At 37.2% G+C, this 25,954-nt stretch overlaps 1 protein-coding gene across 7 annotated transcripts in view; it reads left to right on the forward strand.

The window, feature by feature from the left end:
- The window catches only part of SAMD8 (sterile alpha motif domain containing 8), a 29,523-nt gene extending 6,434 nt beyond the window's left edge, over positions 1–23,089 (forward strand). For 3 of the 7 annotated variants that reach the window (XM_072425198.1, XM_072425200.1, XM_072425199.1), the window contains exons 2-6: positions 7,067–7,647; positions 11,865–11,960; positions 12,486–12,603; positions 13,536–13,686; positions 14,195–16,996. In XM_072425198.1, coding sequence (XP_072281299.1) covers positions 7,067–7,647; positions 11,865–11,960; positions 12,486–12,603; positions 13,536–13,686; positions 14,195–14,499 — 1,251 coding nt within the window. In that variant the 3' untranslated portion in view covers positions 14,500–16,996. Of the gene's footprint in view, positions 1–3,202; positions 3,856–6,456; positions 6,479–7,066; positions 7,648–11,864; positions 11,961–12,485; positions 12,604–13,535; positions 13,687–14,194; positions 16,997–18,046; positions 18,079–21,686; positions 22,084–22,562 lie in introns of those variants that run through there. The other 4 variants (XM_072425202.1, XM_072425203.1, XM_072425197.1 and 1 more) reach the window with 4 other exon arrangements.
- Positions 23,090–25,954: the final 2,865 nt, after the last annotated feature.

Raw genomic sequence — 25,954 nt, forward strand, 5'->3', positions numbered from 1 at the left:
AATTGTTGTAATGTACAGAACCAAAATTAGAAAAAATTTGTCGCTGTCCAAATATTTATAGACCTAACGTCATGAGTCAAAATAACTAATATATGTATGTGTGTGTGTGTGTGTGTGTGTGTGTGTGTGTATACATAATATATATATTATATTAAATATAATCCTAGGATCCATCAAATGGGAGTTGCATGGTTCAGATTCAACCCTATGTACAAATGCTTTAAGCTTTTAGTATATATATTATTTGGAGCATCGTGTGCTCATTCCAATAACACCGAAGTCTTGTTCCATAGAAATTTATTTTATAAATACTAGACCTGACAGAGTTTTTGTAAAAAAAAAATGACAACCTCATTGGTCATGTCATGTAATGAAATTTAAAAAAACATGGATATATGTTAGGTATGTAGATAACCATTCTGTATTGTAGTTTGCATGTGATAACCATTCACATGTAGCCCTGCATGTGAGCCTGACTTAGGATGTGATTTGCATGAAATTTGTATGTTCTTCCTGTGTCTGTGTGGGTGACGCAGGGTGTCTCACTTTCTTCTGTTAGGTTTAATTACTTTCTCACAAGTTTCCTATAGTGTGTCTGTGAGTTTCTTTGTTAGCATTAAATGATCGATCAGATGCCTGGAAATCTACAATAATGCTTGTTCCAGGCATTTATCAGCCCCTATTCTGCGCTTCATTGCCCCTATTCTGCCTTCAATGTAATGAATGTGATAACCAGGACATGGCCATCGAGGGATAATATTTGCATAACTTTGGATATTCCTGGGGTTTTCATTTATAACTGTGCTGTTCTCAAACTGATTTATACAAAAATGACTTTTTCACATGAGCGGTTGGCCCCAATTAACTGCCCTGCACAAGTAAGTGCAGGCAGTTAATTGCTAAGCTAAACTAAGCCTTTGCATCATTCTAGGACCGGAATTGTGTTACTGACAGAATTATCAGGTAAAACATTGACCACAATGACTGGTAGACTACAATATATTACATTTTTTAGTCCTTTGGTTTGTGTAAAGTAAAAATGTATCCTAAAAATTGATGTCAAAGGGTTTACATTAAGAATGTAATCTATTTTACTTTTGATCCTAATCCAAAGCTATCCATGAACAGTTAATTAAAGCCATCTGTTTTCTTTTGGATGGTTCCTATGAGTTCTGAGTCACTGACGTGGAGATCAGAAAGTCTGACTTCAATGGCTGCATGCTTGTTTAATTCCATTGACTTGGATTTTGTGAAAGCTAAGAAAGCTGGTAAAAGTTATTCAGCAGGATAAAAGAAACTTAAAGGTTATCAATCTGGTGTGTGTGTGGAAATTCAAAGGACTAGTATACACAAGGCCATTATCAGTTCTGATCCAATAAAACCATCAGTGCTGAAAGACATGGAAAATAAATTTAGCAGGGGATTGACTGTAACCTTTCCTGTTTCTAGGTTGTCAATCAGATATAGTGTGATCGGACATATTGATAACGATTTAAAGAAAGTACAGAAGTGGTATGTTTGAATAATTGACCCAATCCAATAACATGTCAAATCATTTTCTAATCAGAATGCTTTAGAAAATCAGCTGGAACAAGCACAAAATTGGCAGCGAATCTGCTTGAGTTCTCTAGAGAAATTCTTTTCAGTGTTGTGTATATTTCTCTTTTTTGTAAGCTGCCTTTCTAGGCTGAGTCTGGAAACACAACATGTCCTAAAATACAGCCTCAACACCATTGCTGTACACCGGACCCCATGTGAGTTCATTCTTTTTGAAATCTGAGCCCCCATTTTTATATGGACTATCTGTTCCAGACTGCAACCCTTTCTCTGTGATAACTGGATCCAGCAATATTTGGTTTTCCAGTACTATGGTCACATATAATATGCACAAGAGTACTTTGTTTACCCTTCAGTTACTTCCAACAAGACTAAGCCAGATATCCATGGGTCATCTTGGGGTAAACCACATTATTATTGACTTGTTCAGGTGCTGATAGTACTACAGGTCGGTTGTGGGTGAAACCATCCAAAGGAAAAGCAAATTTTGACTGCAAGAGCTGATATTTAGGAGGTTTTTAGTGTGGATTTACTAATCGTGTGGTTTAGTACCCTAGTGTTAAAATTGGAGGATTTAGAGAGAAGAGAGGTACAGAATGGATGCAGTGTTGATCTGTAAGGTTTTCTTGCTGCAACATGCAATGGTTAAGCACTGAGATGATAAAAGTATTGGGAATATTGTTACCTAATAATTTACTTGAAGAATAACCTTTCTAGCTAACATATCCATACTGCATTTGCCTTGTGGTCTCCTATTTGATAAATAGTAATGTAGATATAGGATGCAGTGTGTACACTGGTGTGACACGTCCTCTCGTAGTACACATTATAGGGCAAAGTACAGCAGTGCAGTATACCTGCCATGATTCAACTTGTAGTGGTTTGGTGCCCGTAATTGATTATTTCTGATTACATTGCACCTTGATTCTTGCATTATTAGTCTTTTTTATTTTAAAAAAAAGTCCAATATTCACAGAGAAAAGAATTGGGAGCAACAGCTAATCCGGATCTTCAGAATAGGTGGAGCTTTATGTATTACCAGTGATCATGAAGAATGAATTGAATAAATGGTACTGTCATTATATTCAATGGTGTGCTGCTGTGTTTGTGATTATAAGGAGCCAAGTATCAGGTTAAGGTACTAGTTTTATAGGAAAAAAATATTTACAGGCAATGTGTAGACTGGTGGGCAAATACAGTGTGTTTTAAAACATCAGTTTAAGAACCATTTAAAAACCACTGCAGGTGCAGCTGATCTGTATTTGACTGGCTTCAGCAACATTCCTATAGACCAAATCTCTTTGGTAATAAATACTGCAAATGTTAACAACAACTAACCATTAACATTGCAAAAAGAACAAAGTTGGTTGTTGTGTTCAAGGTGGCAAATAATGGCAGCAAAAGCCCAGTTAAAAAAAATGACAATTTTATCATTTTTTAGGTTTTTTTTTTTCTGGTTAGTTGAGCGACAAATCAACCTTTTCCCTTTTTTAGGTGCTCTAACTAGTTCAGTTATAACGTATTTATAAATACAAGAAGTGATTGATCCATATATCACCTTTATCTCAGATCTCATATTTACCTGTTTCAGTCAATATTTCTGTACATATTGGCATGTACATTTTTCATATGTTTATTTGCATATTTACATTTTGTTCAGTGTCTTGGTTGCAGCACAAGTCACCCTGATTTCTATATCCTGCTTGTGTATTGATTGTACAGTGTTACACCATAGCTGATTTTCTGCAGCAGTAAGGGAAAAGCTGGCTTGGTGTGGAGGAAGCTCCTTAAATTGCATAACATTTGTAGCCTCCCGGCTCTCAGTAGTTAACACTTAAAAGTGTGCATTTGCTTATGAAGCTAATTTCCTGCTAGTAGTAGAAAAACTCTGTCATTTATCTATTGTTACACCCTGACAGAGACTGCCTACTGCACAACTCCCAAGTACAAACTCAGCAAAGCTAGACATGCAAGTTTCTATACCAGCTGATGGATTGCTTACTGCAGTGCTCTGGAAAGTCATATTCAATTAATCTTATCCTGGTCTGATAACAATAGGACAAACATGGCTTAACAAATGCCAGGGAGGCCTTTGGCCTTATCAATGAATGTTGCAGGGACAGATTTTTTTTCATAGTTGTACATGGTCAAAGACTTGCGGTAACTTGGTCAGAGAACTACCATGGACTGTACCTCTGCTGATTATTAAAGATACATTCCTGACTTTCTAGACAACATATGTTACTCCTTTTTTTGGTATTTAAATGCCAGACTGGCATTTCAAAGATGACTTTTCGGGTAAGTCCTTGCTTTGTTTTAAAGTTCAGCTTATATTTTAAGAATCGCATAGAGGACTAGTTTTTTATTTAAAGACATTGAAAGTAATATAAAGGCACAACCCAGTGTTGAGTAAAGTAGCTGCTTGTATTTCTCTGAATCTTGTATGCAGCATGAAGATTTGTCTATGGTGCTACAGTATCTACAGCCATTACAGCTATAAAGAAGAACTTGCTGAACATATAAAACAGTAAGAAACCTGGGCAGGATAGTGTACATTTAGAATGCAAAAAAAAAAAAAGATTCAAATCTCAATAAGGGCATTTAAACGATGAGTATGTTTGTTTTCAGTTTTTTATTTAAGTAAAAGATGTCACAATATCTATGGATTGCTAAGCAAATAATACAACAGCTGTATTTTATTTATTTATATATATTTGAATATCAATTTTGCTGATAAAAGTTGTGATCAGTATGTTTAAAACTGTATTTTGAAGCACAGTGATTGGATTTAGTTTATAGACATTACTCCTATATTACATTTAGGGCTCTAGTTATAAAACAGTGAATCTGACATTCCTTTAAATATTCCCTGGTAGGAATCAATCACTGCCATTGAAGCATGTGGACCTGGAAGTTTCCTACGATAAATGTTTGAGGGAATGTCTGATTTTTTAAAATAGAGCTGGTATTAGAAGCAAATATTTTGACTGCATGCCATGGTTTTATTATTGTTTTTTTTTATCATTTTCTGTACAGATTTGTGTATGTGTGAGTGGGTGTAAGTTGGAAAATATATATGCTGCAATAGTTCAGTCTCTTCACATGATCCAGCAGTTGTATGTAAAGAGAAATATTACACAGTATACAGTCATATGTAGGATGACACTTCTAAATGACCTTTTTAGATGGCTTTGTAGAGAATTGTTTGTATTTTTTGTTTCAAAGAGAATGGTTAAGCTTTAGATTTTTATTTCTGTGTTTGCGTCAGAGAGATCTTACTTCATTTGTTTCCGCCTGCAGCTCGGAATGGAGGGTTATATAATAAAGAGACATAGTAGGCATGTCTCTGGGACACAAAGGGTATACTAAAAATAAAGTTTTGTTTTTGCGTTTGTCTCCATTTCCCATAATTACCTGTCATTCTGATGCCCTGTCACCAGGCTAGAAAGTGCATGGAAAATCTAGCCATCATCAACACAGAGAGAAGATGGGATTTAGGCTTCTTGTAGACACAAGATAAAAATTAATGAAAACATTGATTTTTGGATTCATGATTTCAAATTCATTTTCAATAAAAAAAAAAAAAGTGTTATTAAATAATGTTGCTTTGTCCAATATGGGTAGATTTTCCACTAGGACTAGATTTGGTTCTTTCATACAAAATATAAATATGACCCTTTTTGTGTGGAAATAATTAATTTTTGTGCCAGGAAATCTTGGGTGTTTCAGAATATTATATTAGACACTTTAATTTGTCAGACCTACCCACATGGTTTTAATCATTGTCTATCTTCTATTTTAAGAAAGTCACTAAAACCAGAAATACAACTCTTACAGGAAGGTGTCTACATGGCATTAGTTCTTGTGGAGCATTGGGCTGTGTAATGCCAAGTGGTAAACTGCTAATTGTAATTGTTATTTACATTTGCTTTGCAGTGCATTGGATCTTAAATGTGTCATGGGTTTTTGTATAGAAAAGTCCAACACTGGGCTCTTTGCTCCCCCACAAATTGCCATGTTCTCTAGGTTTGACCCTCAATGACAATTTCTTATGCTTTATTTGTTTTAGTACCTTTTTAACTTTAGACTGGTCATGTGATACTGATGAATCCTTCTTCTCTTGGCTGAGCAGTTTTTATTGATGGCCTCATCATGTCGGCACATATTTCTTTACAAGTACTTTATGGTTTAAGAGTGCTGTATTGATGCACAAGTAACAGGCTGTGATGCTTCTACACTTTTAATATGAGCTCGATCTTCTAGGTTAAATAATGCTGGACTTTATTAAAAATCGGGAAACATTATCCAGGGGCTGGACATTAAAGTAAACCTGTGTCCATGTTTTTTTATATATAAACATATATATATATTACCATATTCATAACACCCCAAACATAAGCCCCCACTGACCTCTGTAGCCACAGACTTTATAGGATTTATTCATTAAAGTTCCAAGCAGAATAAGTCCTCTTGTCTTTGGGGTGATTTGGTGAGGTCCGATGACCTCTTTGTTTGTTGAGATTAGAACCCTGTCGGTGGCTCTCCTTAATGTTCTGCAATAATGCTATATCATTGTACATATGTACATTGTCGGAAGTGCCAGGTCACCATACTCTATGGCCCCGATTTAATAAAGCTCTCCAATGCTGTAGAGGATACACTTTCATCAGTGAAGCTCGGTGATCCAGCAAACCTGGAATGGATCTGGTCCAGGATTCAAAACATTTACTAGCAAATGTCAAGGGGAATGAAGAAATCCATTCCAGGTTTGCTGGAATACCCAGCTTCACTTAATTAAGTCCAGTTATTAGTTTGAACAGTTAGAAGCATTGAAATTCCTTCAGTTCATGTGTATGGACTGTGTGCATCTTTATGAATAATAGAACAAAGACTGTAATGACCGTATAAAGTTTCCCTGAAGGTTTGTATGCCAACCAAGTTTTATCTGGACTTGCCACTGTATCAGTAGTACTTTGTATTTACTTATCTAGTTTACTACAGGGTAAGGCAGTCACATGTTCTGACATCTGATTGCAAAATGTGTTTTTAACTTGTTATGGTAAAACTGTCTGTATTCTAAAACCTGAAATACCTTTACATGTCTTGGGACACTTCAGAACCTGGCTCGCCCACATCCGTGTAATATACCAGCAAGCAGACCGATTGTATATTGCATAAATTATAAGTGATATTGCTTCTCCAATACATTTACCTGTCTGATCACAGATAATTTGCCAACCAGCCCCACTTTTCAGTTTGATAAGAGAGAACAGGTGCAGAAATTCTCAACAGTCAAGTCAGGGGAAATTATTGGGGGAAATTTTACTTTTATTTATGCAGATGTTTTCGAGATTTTCTTAAGGCAGCCTATTCATTGCATCCACCCATTTATATAATGGAAAAAATATGGTGATAGGCCAGCTTTAAGCAGTAAAATATAGAACCTTAAGCTAAAAAATGGCTTTATTGTTGCACAACAAACATCTAATGTTATTTTCTGTCCATGCAGGCGTCTCCTAAAGCAATGGCGAGCCAGTTATGTATTCGTCGCTGGACCACAAAACATGTGGCCAAATGGTTGAGAGAAGAGGGGTTTTGTGACTATGTAGATCTCCTGTGTAACAAACATCGATTAGACGGCACAGCTTTGATGGCCCTAACAGAGTACGATTTACGCTCTCCACCACTGGAAATTAAAGTTCTTGGTGACATCAAGCGGCTTATGCTTTCCATTCGCAAACTTCAAAAGCAGCATGCCAGTGTCCTGGAGGAGTTGGGGTTGAGTACAGAGGCGAGTCCTGGAACCCTCAGCCTCAGTGCACCATCCACCCCAGACTGGTTGTGTAATGGGGAACTCATACGGGACTATGATGGACATGGAGCAGACTCTAATGTAGAACCTCACCAGTACTCCAATGGAAAAAACAAGCATCTCCCAAAGAGACTTGATCCAGAGTACTGGAAGACTGCAATTAGCTGTGTTTATGTTTTCATAGTGTTTGGCTTCACCTCTTTTGTAATGGTTATAGTACATGATCGAGTTCCTGATATGCAGACGTATCCCCCGCTCCCAGATATCTTCTTGGACAGGTGAGTTATATTCTGATGTTATTTCCTAAAGATGTTGAGTGCAATGCTTTATTTTGTTTTTGTTTTGGATATAGCAGGGTGAGCAGTGAATATAGTCTACTGTTCCTGACCCCATGTGATGCATAAACAAATATGCTGAGATCTACATAATACTAGGTGCACGCTAACAAAAAATGTTCACTCACCATCTGGGTGTCCTCTTTTCTAATGTTTATTTATAGATAAGGCATAGCTTTTATATTAGAACATATTAGAATGGTCATTTACAATACTGCAATGATGACACAAATCTGTCTTATTGTAGCAGCACTGAGCAGGTCCAAGTAAAGTTTTGTTTAACACAGAGTTCATCTTCAGGAATGGCAAATATACATGACAAAGGGAATGAATAAATGCATCTGAGCATTTCTAGTGAGCGTGGGAGTACAAAGTAGAAAACTACAAAGTACCATGAGAAAAGGGAAATGGGATTTGCTATTGCTGAACCTTCCTGCTTTAAGTCCGTAATTTAAAATACACTTGCACAACAAGCTGTCCTTCCCTACAATACAAATGTGAGGTGAGCAGCCATATTGGGGTCATATAGAGAAAAACATGTACCTGTCCTCCAGTTCACAAAGTAGCACTAGCCTACATATTTCAGCCTAACTGGAATTGATTATAACCAGTGGCAAGAAGCAAATTGTAAAGCATGTTGTCCTCCATTTGTCTACAAAAAAAATATTTATATTGATCGTCAAAGAAGGAGGGAAAAAACATGGAAGAAGGAACCTGCCTACTTTTTAACCTTTTTAACTGCCAACTACTTTTATCATACCCTTTCATAAAATGTGTATATTATATACATAGGTACACAATCGCCAGTTCCCACAGCTTTGTCTCTGAAAAATCTTATGGTGATTATGACTCTCTGGGTCAGAGTATTGATGCTTGGCAACTAACATTTACAGAAAGGGTAGCAATGGGATCCCCCAGACCTTTTATGACCAAGTCAGGTTACCATGTAAATAGTGTCAATGCACTGAATCACAGGAGCGTCCCATAATGGTATTGGCATGAACAACATTTTGGGTCTTTGGTACAATATGATCCAAGTGAGAAATTTACAGACCTTTAGTTTGCTGCTGATCTAATTCCAAATTTTGTAAATTCTGAAGAATATGTTAAAATTGTCACATCATACATTATACAATATATTAAATTAGAATTTATATTTTATTTTAAGTATCTTGTTTTTTACTTTAACAATACAAAAATCAGTGTGGAGTAGCTGGCTGGAGCCGAGGATACAACATTGGGTAATATATTACAGCAGGAGGTTTGTATGGTACATCAGCTGCTGTTGATTTCTTCACTCCAAGATAAACTAGAGTGACTTCTGACATACATTGGGTTGAGGCTCAAATGTCAGATCATAATAACACTGTGAGAATGAAGCAACATCCTCTGCAATTATAAGGATCTGTAAAGCAATGTCATTCTTTTCACAAGGAATAATACAAAGTAGCAAATTATCCCCCAGCTTGGCCACAATCCTAGTAAATGTCTTACAGACTAAATGCCGCATTCTTGGTGACTTGCAGCAGACCTTTCAGCCATTTGTGCACTTTAGTGGTTGGATTTACACCGTGTATATGGCTTGCTGATGGGGATCAAATTTACTTGAATTCTCATATTTTCTTTTATTATTTATTTTTTAACACATTGGATTGATATATATTTTAAAGCAGAAAACCAAATACTTTTTTCCTGTTCCACTTTCACCCAGCATGCATCAGCACAGTGTGTTGGTGTGAACTGGACCTATTGGAAACAATAGAATTCAGCTTATCACTGCCTTAGGTTGTCATTGTGCAAACGAGCCCAACAGAGGAGATGTTTCTGGGCTCTCTTCTCTGTTTCCTTGTGCCTCCCTCTTACATATATTTATGTACATTAAATAACTTATATACTGGTTCACCTGCATATGCATGAGATCTGTAGCCTGTCCTGAAGTCTCTTGCAATGTATGACACGTTCTTTAAGGCTTTAGGACAGTTTACAGATCTTTGTGATAGATATTTGTTTATACACAATGGTGTCTGCATGTCCTGCTAATTTTACATTGAAAATTACATGCAAATTCTATCAGTAAATACTCCAGCTTCAGGCTAGTATTCTAGACACTTGGTTTCCTATTAAAGAGACCCTGTCACTAACTTAAAAATTAATGTTAAAAACGCAGTAGTTTAAATGATCCCTTCTACTTAAATAGACCTAAAATTGTACCAGTAAGGTCAAATCAGAATTATACTTGCCTGTTTCTCCTGTTTTTTTGCTTTTGATTGGGTTGTAGAACAAACAGCAGTCCATGGCAAGAACGGCTTCTTGCAAATTTGATTTTGCCTGCTCTGTGTTTCAGACAACTCTGCCAGCAAAGATGACGATGTCACACTTACCTCCTCCTCGCTAAAGTGCCAGCACCTCTCTCCTGGTCATATGGGCAGTCCTGGTCCCAGGTTCACCTGTTCTTTCAAGTTTTATCTGCATTGCGCCTCCCGCCAATCACTCAGGAAATAGCCTCTTAATCACCTTTGGCTATTTAGCTGGCCTAGACACAGCGTTCAGCTTTTGTGCAACGTGTTGCCACTAGTGCCGAGACCCCTAGCTCTGCTGAGCATTTACTCTACACCTGTTGGCTAGTTCAATGCTTTCCCAGTCCAGTTCCCATGTTAACCCCCTGTAGCCCAGTCTGTTGTTTCTCTCTCTGTTCAGTATTAATCTGTGTCTGTTGTGACCCCCGTGCCTCCTGTTTCCTGCGTTCCCTTGTGTCTTCGGTAAGCCGCGTGTCACCTGTGCCTCCTGTCACTTTCTGTGTCTTTTGTGACCCCTGTGTCACTGGAGTCTGTTCTCTAGATTTTTGGTACTTGACACCTGGCTTGCCTGTTGCCTGTCTCTCCCCGGTCTTCCTTCCTTCACTATTCTCCGCATGCTGATTCGTACCATACATTGTTCTGCCCACCCTGGTGAACCCAAGGACCGCAACCTAGCAACAGCCTGCAGTGCAACATCCTTACCACTAGAGGCTCTGGAGACCAGGCTGTTGATTAGCTTAGCCCTTCTTAGGGCACACACCATTTCTGAGCTACTCATAGCGCCCCCTACTGGTTCCTTCCCTCCAAGTGTGTCAGTGCCAATATTGAGCTACCCATACCGCCCCCTACTGGTTTCTTCCATCTAAGCATGATAGGGCAGGTAAATTTAGTTCTAACATTACCCTTTACAGGTATGTTTTTTACTCACATATAGCAGGTAATATGAAAAGGGAAAGGAGGCCTGTCCAGCCTAAGCAGACCTACTATTTAAGTGGAAGGCCTTGTTTAAAAATGTTTGTCTGGTTAATATTATGTGTACAAGTGTAGGTCTTGGTTGGAGAGTTAGTAAGTGCTGCTTCTCCCATGACCCATACACCAGCTTTTGGTATGTTTCTAGATGTCTCTTCCAAAAAATATTATCCTTGTTTTGAGGAGTAATGAGAAAAGCATACTGTTCATAAATAAATACTGAATACTACATTTACATACCTTATAGCAGGATCATTGCTCATCATTTATGAAAATGACCGGAGCAATCATCATATATGTCAAATCTTAAAGCAAGCCAATTGCTTTAAGACTAAGTAACAGACTTAGTTATATACCCTCTCCCTCCCCAGCAGCATCTTTCTTTTGCTCTCCTGTCTCCGTCTTTTCTTCTGCCTGTTTAGTTTATTAGGACCCAAGAAAAGCCTGGTACTTCTGGGTACACAGGAACATGTGATTTATTCATCTCCTTGGATAGTCAAGGACCAATGATCAGCCCAACAGAACGTATTGGTAGATGAGTATAGATAGGGAAGCTGGTATAGACAGCTGTCAGTATTAATTTGTTTTCATTGACTTATGTTTAGAGTTCAGATCTTTAATACAACCCATGGTCTAGCTGGAAATATATTTCATGCCTCATCCCTTATGATTTCCTAATATTACAGTGCCCTCTAGTGTCCAGTCTGCATAATAGTAATTTATTTCTTTTCACTTACTCTTACCTAGGAGTTTGTTCTTTTTGTTGTTCTTGCTTATTTTATGTATTTCCCTTATATGAGAAAACGATGGAATAGATCATATATAATTCTATACTTTCTTTTTACACAATACACAATGCTCATATCCTAACTTCTTTACTTCTTGGTTTTTCAGTGTCCCACGAATCCCTTGGGCTTTTGCAATGACTGAAATGTGTGGAGTGGTCCTTTGTTACATCTGGCTGCTTGTACTACTTCTTCATAAACACAGGTAGTATTTGAAAATAATTAGTATTGTCCTGTAGGAAAGCCAATCATAATAAGTGTATGTTCCTTTATCTACATGAGATATACAGAGATATATTTTTCAGGTTAAGAAGTTTTTTAGCAAGTACAGAAAATACCTGGAAATCTTAAAAATGCAGTGCCCTTGGTAATTTCTGGGAAGCAATTAAATCTTATCCTATGTTATCCATCAGTCCTAATGTAATGTAGACAAATAAAGGTGGATATCCAGCCTTTGTGACCTCCATAGCTGTCTCTTTTTAAGCGCAGGAGAAGAATGTACTGATCTGTTGTGGTACAAAATTGATTAATTAAACCTAAATAAATAAAATAGAGCACCCATTGGTGGACCAGTAGTTGCCTCATGCACATGAAATTCCCATTCACCGTGCCCAGCGAGGGGTCTCACAGCTGGACAATTTTTATATGGTTTTTATTGTTGTTTATTGAGATTTAGCTTTGGAATTTGAGTTGTATGCTTTCACTTCATTTATTTCTATTTTTCCTCCAGGTCGATTCTCTTACGCCGCCTTTGTAGCTTGATGGGGACTGTTTTTCTATTGAGGTGTATCACCATGTTTGTCACATCATTGTCTGTCCCCGGTGAACATCTGCAATGTTCTGGAAAGGTATTGATAAAATATTATTTTCTGCTTTTTCATATAGCAAACTCCAACTTTGGAAAAGATACACTTTGCACATATGATGTATGTGCATATATGTAAATTTTCAGTCCTGACCACAGTAAATGATGTACATTATCGTTATACATTACCTTTTGGACTCCCGGCAGTTTTTTAGAAGCAAAATATTTATTAGCTGATCTCATGTAGTTTAGATTGAATCATGAGAAGCAGGCAACTGTAACTAGTCCTGCACCCTAGGCATGCTACAGACACCCAAAAAACTACTGAAGAACTCAGAACATATGTAGCATGTCCATCTGTCATCCCACTGCCCCCATATGAAAATCTCCTAGCTGTTAAACAGATCTTCTTGTTAGCGTTTATAAACTCTTGTTTGTTGTTTGATTTAGCCTATGTTCAGGATAGAATTGAGGTTGTGGTATGGTTACCACTTTCTCTTGCCAGTGAACTACTGCCTTGGGAGAAACCCTACAAGTAGCTTCGACCCACAGCAGCCTCATAGAGAATGAGTAGTGAGGGGGTCTCAGTGAGTAGTACAGTACTTTTCACTGCCATTTACTAGTCCCATGAGTCCTATTGTAATGGAGACAAATAAAGGTGTACATGTTGAAGGTCCAGTCTGTGTGACCCCCATACCTTCCTGTTTAGATCTGGTAGGTGTAGGGATCTTGCTGTTGGAGAATCAAGAACATCTTACAATAGCTTACAATATTAATTATCTTATCAGGTTCCAATAATGACAAAATAGATTTTTTTTTAGTTTTAGATGGTCTGAGAGTTTAATTTTTGTTTACTAGACAAATTGCCAAATGCTACTCTGTAAGACACTTTCTAAATGTGGTTCCACTGTATCATACTATAAATGTGGCAAGGATTAAAGTTGTATTTTACACAAAGTGTTTGTTTTATTTCAGCTCTATGATAATATGTGGGCCAAACTTCAGCGTGCCTTCGCAATTTGGAGTGGCTTCGGCATGACACTAACTGGAGTACACACTTGTGGAGACTACATGTTCAGCGGACATACAGTGGTCCTCACCATGCTAAACTTCTTTGTTACAGAATGTAAGTTTGCAATGCGCTATTTACTCTGCTTGCCATTGTGTGCTTCTCTGTATGTGAGGTATATAATGGTTGTATTGAATTTAGTAGGATATTATTATGGGAGTTCCTGCTCTTAGATGCAGCATGTTTTGTTTTGGGTTAAAGTGTATGGAAAAGAAGAACTTTTTACACAGTTCATGAGGTACAGCTATGGCCTTCTTTTGGGGAAATTTCCTCTCATTTCCTATGGCCTCTCCAAGCAGAAGTGAGGGAAAATTTTATTTGGTCATCAAAACATAAATGAAAAACTAAAACATCTTATGAACTATCCAGCTTTTGTAAAGGTGCCTCACTCTTTATTCCTAATTTTATTATACTTGATGCTCGGAAAATAATTTAGACTGTAAGTATGGTGGAGAATGTCCAGCTGTGTCCCCTGTGATCTAACACAGGACGAGAATAGTAAGAGAATATCAATCTGGACTAGAATGTGCATAAATGTTATAATAATGTGTGTTCTATATTTCAGACACACCTCGAAGCTGGAACTTCTTGCACACTCTGTCCTGGGTCCTAAATCTTTTTGGCATCTTCTTCATCTTGGCTGCCCACGAGCATTATTCCATTGATGTGTTCATCGCCTTTTACATAACTACAAGACTTTTCCTTTATTACCACACTTTAGCCAACACGCGAGCTTACCAACAGAGCAGGCGGGCGCGCATTTGGTTTCCCATGTTCTCATTCTTTGAATGCAATGTAAAAGGACCTGTTCCTAACGAATACTGTTGGCCTTTCTCTAGGCCAATCTTTATGAAGAACATATTAGGCTAAAATGGTTTGCCCTTCAAAACAATGCGGAAATTTAAATGTTTACAACTAAAACAATGATGTGATGTCATTTATAACATGTCACCTTCCGAAATGGACAGGTACTAAGAAGCATGATGTCTCTGAGCTGGCTGCAAAGCATCTCCATATAAACAACAATTACGTTCAATGAAATAAAGGAAGATACAAACTTTATTATACTTCTTTTGCAAGTACTTATAAAGATGAACATCTCAACTTTAAAAATGAACTTAAGTTAAATAATGTATTTATATCTGAGAAACTAAAGCTCATCAAAGTTAATGCAAAACGCAATTCTGTGATTCATAATAGTAATATCTGCCCAGACATTGGTGATCATAATCCCTGGAATAGAGTTCCAGTACAGCTTGTAAATGACTGGGGTTTCTTTGCAGCAGGGATTGTATGAACAATAGCAACATGCAATATATTTTAGTTTACTAGGCCATAGATGTGGTGGCTGCATACATTTTTATTTTTGTTAATATTTTATCAAGTGATTGTGTCAGAAAAATTTATGTCCTTGTCAATTCCTGCAAGCTTAATAGAGAGCAGGAACAATGTTAAAGCAGGAATAATGTAAAATATGTATCCAATTTGCTCACATGTATAGGGAAATAAAAAAGGCAGAAGTTTAGCCTAGGGGGCAACCATGGCTCCCTCTGAAGATGTGTAGAGGAGTGAATATGGTCACCCTGTACATGAGGAGTATTATTGGTAGGATTACCGGGTGAAAAAGACAAGAACAGCCTGAGTCGGAAAATAAATGCAACCACAGCATCTTATGACTGGTAAGCTGTATTACAGAAGGTTTTTGGGTAGGGATAGAGTATGGTGGGGGTTGAGGTGGCAGTTTTTCTTTTTTAAGGACCTATATACACCATTATTTTCTATGGCTATTCAATGATAGCAGTAAAAGTAACTGCTATCAACTTGACTTTTGGTTTTATTTGCAGAGAGCTCTATATGTTCCTAGAAATTCTCTGTACTGTAATTAGCATTTGGTTTGACATTATTAACATGGCTGCTATATTGACTCCACTTGCACTTATTCATTATTTATTGAACAGTTTAATGATGCACAAATTTTACGATCTTTCGAAAATTGTGCGGCTTTGTAGTTACTCTTAGTGGGCATTTCCAAGTCTGGTGAGGTGTTTGCACCAAAAATGTCCAGAATCTAAACCGTTATACAATATATAATTTACAGCCAGGCGTATTTTTAAATTTGTGAATCATTTTATTTGTATGTAAGATTATATTGCAAAAACTGAATTATAAGATGAAAGCAGTAAGTGAACTGCTACAAAAACATAAAATATTGTTTCATTTCCTTTATTATGCTAATCACTGCATTTTTACATGACCTGTAATGTGATAACTCTCCAGCTCCTACTGGCCTTCCAGATCTAGTGTCTTCGTATGCAGTAGCATCGCTTAAACGTCCGATCCAGACTGCGCTGGTCATGCGACTAGAGTCCCTAATTGTGTAGGGGGCAAAGTGTACAAGCTGCCAAATCTGGCACTTGGCTGACAGAGAAATCTGGGGCAGCAATTATTCTGGAAGGTGATTATTTGGTAGTTGTATACTGAGTTGGGTATTAAACTCCAGCTTTTTTAAAAGACAGAATTACACTTATCTGTTATTCTCCTATAACGTCTTCTATCAATGGTAATTTGTTCTTGTAGTTTATTGTACACAATCTCTTTTTGATTTTAGTATAAATGTTTGAAACTTGGACAATTTGAGACATGTGTAACTTTTATTTCTGTAATTTGTACCAGACTAACTTTTCCCATTCTAATATTGTGTACTGAAAGATGTGAAATTTATTTGACCTGTATGCTAGATGAAAATGTTTCATCTGGTATAAATAATTGATGTACTATGATAACAAAATGAGGAGGTAGATTGTCTCTATTCTGCTTAACTGGAACCACATGATTTTTTTTTTATTGCTGTTTGTATCACTTTACATTCTGTTTTGTTGGGTATTGTTGCCCGTCCTATTTTAGGGGATCTCTAAACTTCCTGTGAATCTCCCCAACATGGACTGAATAGGTATAAACACCTAACACTAGTTCCAGCTTTTCCTTACCCCATCCAAAGTCTGGCTAGAGTCCTCTTTTAACTTTAAACAAACGGTTTGGCTTCTCTATGCATTAAGAAGACCCGTTACTATTTTCTTTTTTGTTTAACACTATTTAAGTGTTTACAGATTCACAACTTAAACCAAATCAAAATCTTTCCATCTGACCTTAATCTTGTTGCTTCACATTATATTCATAATCAGTGATTACAGGATGGATTTCCGTTAACCTAAAGGTTAAACTTGCGATGTGTGCATTGTTTACATTTCTGTGGAAAGTATTAAAGGTGAGACTAATTGAATCCAAGTTGTGATTATTTTTTTTGTGTTTATACTTTATTATTATCCCCTTTGAGTGAACAAGTACCAAATAAACTTGTTTAGCAAAATATTGGCACATTCTGATTTTTTTTTTACGTATACAAAAGACACATACATCTTTTTATCAGATGGAAATGATAAAAGTACCAGGTAATATGCTTTTAAGTGTTAACAGGTGTTTTCTATCACTGCACAAATTTACTTGGCAGAAAATGTTCATGTAATGTCAATGTAAAGGTCATAATTAAAAAAAACAAACAAATAAAAAACCAAAGAAAACATTGTATGTTGATGAGGAAGGAAAAGAGGAACCAGGCAAGGCAAAATATAAGAAGAATAAGCTTTAGGCTAATCATTTTCTTTAGAAGTCGATCACTCTACCACCAACCCTTCCATCTCCCATTCTTTAACATTGGTCAGTATGACAACCCATCATATTGGTGGTCCAGTAGGTTGACCAAGATAAATAAGACCTTGGCTGACAAACAAAAGTTAATATTTGTATAAACATTCAGTTTGCTTTCTTGGATCCACCATTTTGTCCTGAAAATCTCATTGTAGTCACCTCTACTTTTTCTGGGTTTATGACTTTAGGTCTTAATCAACCTAGCAGTGTTATTGTATAGTTTGGTGTTTACACAGTAAAAAGGACGAGATCTACCTATATTGGCTAACTAGAATTCATCTTGTAGTGATCTGTTTTTATGGAATGGAATTCTCATGAGGTAGTGAGCTCTAGCCTTTGATCCATTCAGGGTGCATAGGATAAGGTTACAAATGTGAAAAAAGTTTCCACATTTCAAGGGTAAATTTTCCTCCACAGACATTGGAGAGCCACAGTACAAATCCCATTCCCATCCTCATTCCCAAGAGTCATTCTTCACTGGTTGGATTTTCCTAGCTGATAGCTATTGTCTTTTAGTGACAGAGGTCAGGACTAACCCTTAAGTACAACTACGCACGTGTTGAAAAAATTGTGGGCTGAATCATTCATTTTACAGCAACCAAAGCATTAATGTTTGTGGATAACATTATATGGAAATGAGCTAGTAGTGTTTTATTTACATGTCAGACATCATGCTAAACCCATTTGTCATTCCTTTTTTTCCCCTTACCAGGTCATTTTAAGCAAAAAGTCAAAGATCAGCAGGTAATCATTTTATGAACATTACTATGCCTTTAATAATTGGTAACTCCTCCTTTGAAATTTCTTTCCAGTTGGATGGTTTTGTAGAACAAACATCTCTAAATCACTTTGTACAATTTTACAGTCTGTCACACCCATGGAATGTGATTGAGACTCTCTCCCAATTAGGACAGAATGGCACAGCATTGTGTTTGTGCCGCTGCTCAGTATGAAAGCTAAATACAGTTTTCAGGATTTTTATCCTAAAATGAGTAAGCTAAACAGACATAATATTATTGAATCAATATTTATCTAGTGTTTGGGATAATTGTACTTCCAAACAAAATACAATAATTTGCCCCTGATTTAAAGGGAGCAACCCTAACCACAATTACCAAGATCCTGGCAGCCATGACTTTTCTTTCTTTGCTTCAAGCACCTTGTGCAGTAAAACCTTCATCCCCTGCAATCCATCTACTCCATAGAGGTGTAAAGGGCTTTACTGCACAGGTACCACTGGATGTAAACAAAGAAAAGGAGCCATGGCTGCAGGGATCTCAAAAAGTATGGATGTGTGGGGTTGAAGGGTACGACACTTGAGGTCTGGGCGAAGGGATGGAAGGGATCACAAAATTGTACTTTGAAAGTAGTTAATCTTGAAGGCCAGTAACTTAGGAGACAGTTCCTTGGACTTTTTACCAGCTTTATATTAGAGAATGAAGACAGTTTGTTATTCAGATGATACCATTTACTTACTACTGTATTAGAGGGTGTATTGAGAAGAATAGGTATATTCTTACAGGCATCATACTAAATAAAACAGGACAGTGCATAGTGTATGCAGATACTGTGGTAACAGGAATACATTAGGACTCACTAACAAAGAAAAAGAAAGTTGTAGAGTAAGTTAAAGTGTATGAAATGTTCTTGCACATGGCCAATTTTAAAGAACTTAATAATAATTAAAATAGTACCTGCGTGCAGTGCTAGGAGTGTGTACTGTACAGGGTGCAGGGGTCAGTATATAATACACAGGTCAATGTACACAGTAGAAGAAAAAGTTAGTCCCACAATAGCAATCTCTCAGCTGTCTAAAGTTCATTCACCATACCCCAGGTATATTAGCAGTGCTCTGTGAGGGTAAGATATCCCCTGGCTGTGTCATATGACAGAGTTCAGAGGATGAGGATGACCTTTGGGTCATTGTGAACTATCCAATGACTGCAGTGCTGAAACATAAAAGGAAAAGAGGTTGCTGCAATGGGACCTCTCATGGTTGGTCTATTTTGGTATTTCCCCATATATATATATATATATATATATTCATATATATATTCATATATAAATAAATGTATTTGTGTGTGTTCTTTTTTTCTAAATATAATATTCAGTTTTGCATTGTGGTTCACTTTGTACAGATTTCTTTGGCAATTAATGTTGGGCACATATAGCAAAACAACAAACTTTCTGTTGTAGACTGACACAAAGTCAATGTCAGCAGTGTTATCCATGCTTCTGTAGTTGGTACTCTTGTACTGCTTATCAAATAGTCAAATGGCCAGCTGAAGGGGTGGACACAGCAGGATGTCACTGGATATTTAGGTGGTAGCAGCTTGGTGTTGTCAACTTACAACAAGAAGTGCTGTGTTTAGCAAGATCTCCACGTAAGAAACTTTGCAGAATAATAACAGAATAATAATTTGCATACGCAAACTACATGTTGAGGCATGATGCTAAAGTTATAAAACAAAAAAAAAAAACCTCTCTAAGACTGTAGAAAATACATAGACTAATATAGGTGAGCTGGCAAACCAGGAATGAATCTTGTTCAGAATTGAAAAAAAAAATGCCAACTGATAGCAAATTATTTTTAGGAAATCCATTCCAGATTTGTTGGTTCACCCAGGTTCTCCCATGATAGTCTATCATCTCCAGTCTTGGGGAGTTTTAATAAATTAGGCCCAATGTATCAAAATAAATACACTTGGCCCAAATTTTACACAATGTTTTCAACAAGATCCTTGTGTAAAGTTTCTACACACATATATAACACATCATATATATCACATTGTATATTCATATATATCTATAGCGAGGGAGAGTGTATGTTTGTTGTCACACTTCCATTACTGTACAACAGATACAGTTAGGTCCATAAATATTTGGAGACAACTTTTTTTCGAATTTTAGTTATGTACATTACCACAATAAATTGTAAATGAAACAACTCAGATGCAGTTGAAATATTTATGGACCTAACTATATTTAGCCTGGTTTATCGAAGACTGGAGACGATAGACTATCATAGGAGAACCTGGGTGATTGAGCAAACATGAAATGAATTTTTTAAAAAGAATTTCCTATTAGTTGGCAAGTGTTTTCAATCCTGCACCAGATCCATTCCAGGTTTGCTGGATCACCCAGGTTCTTCCATGGTAGTCCATCTTCCCCAGCCTCAGAGAGCTTTGATCAATGCAGCTCAATGTCAATTAAAGCATGAATATCATGCATAGCAGGTTCACTCGTACTCCAACAACACTTCTCTAAAGGAAGTTTGCTATATTAGAACACTTATTCTTTAATTTATTTGTAACTTTAGCTAAAGCCCCTAGATTGGAGTTTTGTTGTAACTACTTGTTGATCCTGACAGTTTATAAACTTTATTAGGATAAGTAGAAGTTCTAAGTGTTGCAGAATGGTTGTCACCCCCTTGTGTGAACTATAGCTGGGCTTTCATCCTCTCTGCTGCTGTCAGCGCCCCCAGCTGATTTAGCTGTAACTGTCACTTTAGCTGGACGGTTGGTTGACCAGTTAGGGCCCATTTACACTTACACAATCAATTCTGTTCTAAGGAAGCGCATAGGGGAAAGTGATATTAAAGGAGAAAATAATTGCATTTTACTAATCCTATTTACTTCAAATTCTTGATTTTTTTATTAAGGTAAGACTTTTTTACCTTTTTAATATTATAAATTGTCTTGTAAAATAATTGACTGCACTTATTGGGCCTGTGTGTGTGTGGATGCAGCACACTAAAGTAACCCACCTGTCTGGCTGCACAACACACTCTAATTCTCCATTGTGCATTCTGATGTGCTGTGTCGGCAAAATGATGCATGCTGGGATTCCTGTTATGGTGTGAAGGGAGACATATGCCCTTATACCGGCTGATATGCACTCCCTATCAACAAATGGGAGCAGTTTTGTTATGCATGGTTCCTGGAAGTTTCAGCTCTTCTGGCTGTGCAGTTGCTTTTGCTCCTTCCAAACACAAGGGTAATGTGTGCAAAAGTGTTAGCCTGTGGTATAGTTTGCTTCTCATCCAGCTTTAATTACAAAGCACACCAGCATAATTATGTCCAGCTCAGCCCAATGAGATTTAGAAATACCAGTCACATGGTTGATAAAAAAAATCTGTAGGATAGAGGATTTTGGACAGAATGGGAAAGGGTTGCTTATTTTTGTCAGTATTGCCCTTGGTTTTACCCCCTTTATTGTACTGGTGACCGAATGCACAACTTAGAGTTGTCCTCAAAATTAAAATGATTAAATATGTGTATCTTCTGTCTATTCTACAGAATGAGTTCACAGCTGATGGTTGTGTTCTTGATGTTTCTCCATCTTGGTTGCAGGACAACAGTGATAATATACAGGGAATTGAGGAAATTAGGAAAAGGCTTAACAACACTGAAAATTCCCCACCAGAAGCAGCCTAGACCTACCCTTTGCTGGCACCACCAAAACCAGCCCGAACAATGAACTTTTTGGCAGAAACAGAATTAGCTCGGGAACATATTTTGCTGACACCGATCTACATATTCTGGTGTTTGAATAACTCTGATGGAGAATGGATGATGACTTTCTTCATGCTGGGCATTGGATTGGAGGTGAGCTTGGGCTATGACAACAGCTTCTTCAGGGTGTTTGCCATCATAATACTATTCCTGAAATTGGCCAACATCTTTCCAGTAAGCAGGAATTTCTGCTGGACATGGCAGTGTAAGAGGGAAAATGACCCACTAATACAAGGTAAGTAGTTATATCAAGCTTATAACACAGATTATGTTGTTTTTGTAGAATTTTGATATCAAAGTGCCAATATGCAAGTCATAAAATTCAATATCATATCACATGTGAAATGCTACCACTGTGCTTCTTCTACCTAGATGGATAAACAAAAGTGATATCCATGTAAAGAACTTTGTTGGCTGCAATCCCTGACTTCTATCTGAAAATGATCATTTTTTGCTTTTCTTTTCATGTCATGTCATGGCAGGGCTGTGGGCCGGGCATTTTCATAAGTCAGCAATGGCATCCTACATTGGAGTTTCCCGCACTTTTCCCTAAAATTATGCAAAAAAAAATCAGCCTAGTATATCAAAAAGAATAATGTATTAGGTTACCATGATCAAAAATTATCAGAGAGTTAAGAGACATCTACCCAGCTTTGTGTTGTAATACGATCAGGCCAATTATGTACAATATATAACCTTTTGGTTTTTTTATAGTTTCAGGTGCCTTTTCCCCAATAACTAATAAACTGACAGCTACTATTGACGCGATAAGCCAAGAGGACAATGCCATTATTTGTGCTGCACCTGAGAACACTATTCCAAAGCTGATGATGGAACAAGACAAGTCTATTTTCTCCATTGGGCCAGTAAGCTCATCTGTTAGAAAAAGGATGAAAGAGGATCAGTCTGAAATATCAGGGAACCCACAGAGCTGTACAATTACTTCACCTCCACAAAACTGTTACAGCAGCTTGTTGATGGCCCAGGAAGGTTCCATCACTGCAGATCCCATGAGTGATATTCTTTACATGATGATGGAACAGGACAAGTCTATTATCTATATTGGGCCAGTAAACTCATCTATTATAAAAATGATGGAAGATGATAGTGCAATAATATCTGCATGTCTACAGAGCTGTACAACCACTTTACCCCCTTAGAAACAAAACAGCAGCTCGTTGATGACCCAGGACAGTTACTGTATTGTATTTCTCAAATAAAACTGCACCAACCACTCCCAATGAGCTCCTAATCCTCAATTTTTTAACAGATTTGCCAAACAACCCTCAATCCCAACACTTAAGCAACACACTCAAGCAATTCTGTTAATATAATCCAAATACCAGAACCAATACTTATCTTGCTGGCACCATTCTACTGGTGTTTGAGGTCAGACTGTGGATAGTAGAAAGTAAGTGATGGAAAAAAGTTGAACAGATAACAGAAAATGAACAACAAATTTAGAAATGCTGGGCATGGAGTTGGAGCAGGACCTAGGACAGGAAAGCTGCCTCTATAGGGGGTTTGCCATTACTTTACTGATTCCACAGCTATTAGGGGAAGGAAATTATTTTTGCAAACAAGGCAAGAAGTCATTTCAGACCTATAGTTCAGAGAAAAAGAATCATTATGCTGATAGGGAAACAGCAATATTAATATATCACATGGAAAAGAAATGCTCATTACTAAACCACCTAGAATGATGGAACTGTGATATCAGAAGGGAGCTCTTTCCGACAATGCTGATTGTCTGGTTGTATTGTCATAGGGCCACTCTTACAGCCAGCCAATTGGCATTATGGCTCAGAAAGAACAGCCTACATAACTGATTTGGCATAATTTTCTTAGGGTTTTCCTAAATAAAGAAATGTTAATAAATTAGTATAAATCTAGATAATGTATTCTGTATTATAAGGAACAATCAGCAAATTATTCCCAGGGTTCAGTCACATACACCCATCCTTTATTTGTTTTATAATAATTATACAACTTCTGTGCAGTGTCTGCTATTCTTATAATTTACTTCGATGTCACATTCACATAGAGGTAATACATAGAATAATGAATCTATTTCTTTACAGATTTGTCCATACAGTTCAAATTCTGAGTATTTGTTCTCCTGTCTCCTGCATCCTTCCTACCACTGGATAAGTCCACTGCCTCTATTGATCACCTTCATCAATCAAATGATAGATGATATTTTTATTATGTCAGTTTTCCCACAGAGCTGTGCCATGACATCACCTCTACCAAAGTCAATTACATCAGCAACAACACCTTCCATCCAGAGTTGCAAGTTTATTATATTCTAATTGATATGCATTATTTTTAGATACTGTTTCTGCTTTTTATTACAATCAGTAACACCTTCCGTGTATTCCAGTCATTGATTACTGACCAGAGAGAAGACAATTTATTCACATGTGTATATGGGAACCTATATTATTGTGACCAGACAACCACCATGAACAAGATTTCAGATCTTGGTGAATATGGCCAGAAATGACCAACATCTCATGTCAGATTTGGGAATCTTAACCACCAGAACTGACACATGGAGTCAGATTCTTTTGTACTGGAAATTTCCTTCTTGTATGATGGCTGAACAGAGGCAATGAAGGTAAGGTGAACATGTGTGTCCAAGTAAATAAATGATTGTGTTGCCTTGCATAGGTACAAGGAAGAGGAACAATGAGATAACATTAATCTTATTATCACTTTCATGCATTCCTTATATTTGTGCTGAACATGTAGTTTGTTTTTTTCATTTGACACTTCACATAAACCAAGGTTCAGCTGCCTGAAAGAGGTGAAGTCATTGTAAGCTCATTGGCAGCAGAAATGAGGTATGTAATTGTATATAATGGAGGTGGCATCACAGACCCTCATCTGAGATCTGCAATCCACCCACACTGGACTAAAAGAGACCCTTAACCTGGCCATAACATATTATAGGGTTTACGTACATAGACAGCTTTATGATACACACAAGTCTTATTATTCTAGGCCCTCAGCACTAATCATTGGTGTCAGTAAAAAGCAAAATAATTGCCAATGTCGGCAAATAAAACAAATACCAGCCCCGCAATGGTGTTTAGTTTTTATTTACCTGGTTTCATGCTTAGGCTCTGGATTTCCCTTCACCTCTGTTGAGCTGGAACATTTCTGTGACTGTTATTCAGAATAACACGTCACTGACAAAGTCCAGCATGATTACAGTTCTGGGTGATGGACCATACCTGTGTGACAACTCCAGAGAACAAATCAGAGACAGTTGTCACCCTACAAGAGGAAGCAGCTGGAACAAGGACCTTCATGACTGTATTAATAGGTATATTTTGTAGAAAAGCTGCAATTTTAAAATCAAATAGGCATACTAACATTTTTATGTGATTTTAGTAACTGAGCTTAGATCTATCAAAAGGGTATTTTGTTTTAAATGGGTACATACATCAGACTGAAGGGAAAGACAACAGAGGGGAAAATGGGGGAACCTTTTCTAATGAGGGAAAAATAATATTATGTCATTGTACTGTACAGCTTCCCTCAGCAACAAAATATTAACAAAACAATATATTTAGTAAAGACTTCAAACCTAATTTGAATGGTTATATATTGGGTGAGGACACTCCATTGGGCTTGGAACAAATACTAGTTAAAAATAGCATCAATAACCTTCATAATAACCAGTCAGAGCCAACTTAGACAAGTCCTATTTATAACAGAAGAAACATAACCTGTTAATAACTAGGGTTCTGCTATTAAAACCCAAAATATAAAGACCAATCAAGAATAAATCTTTGTCCACAAACAGATATCCCCCCAAAAAGTTGTATTCCGTACCATACAAGAAAAGAGGTTGTACCCTCACCAGATCCTCAGACAACTGCTGATAGGGAGATATTTAAAGAGGACAGACATAGCTAGCTGGTGACAGATCTTCCTGCTGCCTGATGATAGACTCAGAAGTGAGAAGAATTCTCCCTGGAGATCAGACTGTCTGACATTTCCTCTCAGCAACATCTCAAGCAGTTGATCTAAAACAGAGGTCAGCAAACCTTTTTGGTCAGTAGGCCATTTTAGGGGTAGGCAGAAGCAAATTCAGT

Source organism: Pyxicephalus adspersus, chromosome 10, assembly GCF_032062135.1.
Source record: "Pyxicephalus adspersus chromosome 10, UCB_Pads_2.0, whole genome shotgun sequence".
Lineage (NCBI taxonomy): Eukaryota > Metazoa > Chordata > Amphibia > Anura > Pyxicephalidae > Pyxicephalus > Pyxicephalus adspersus.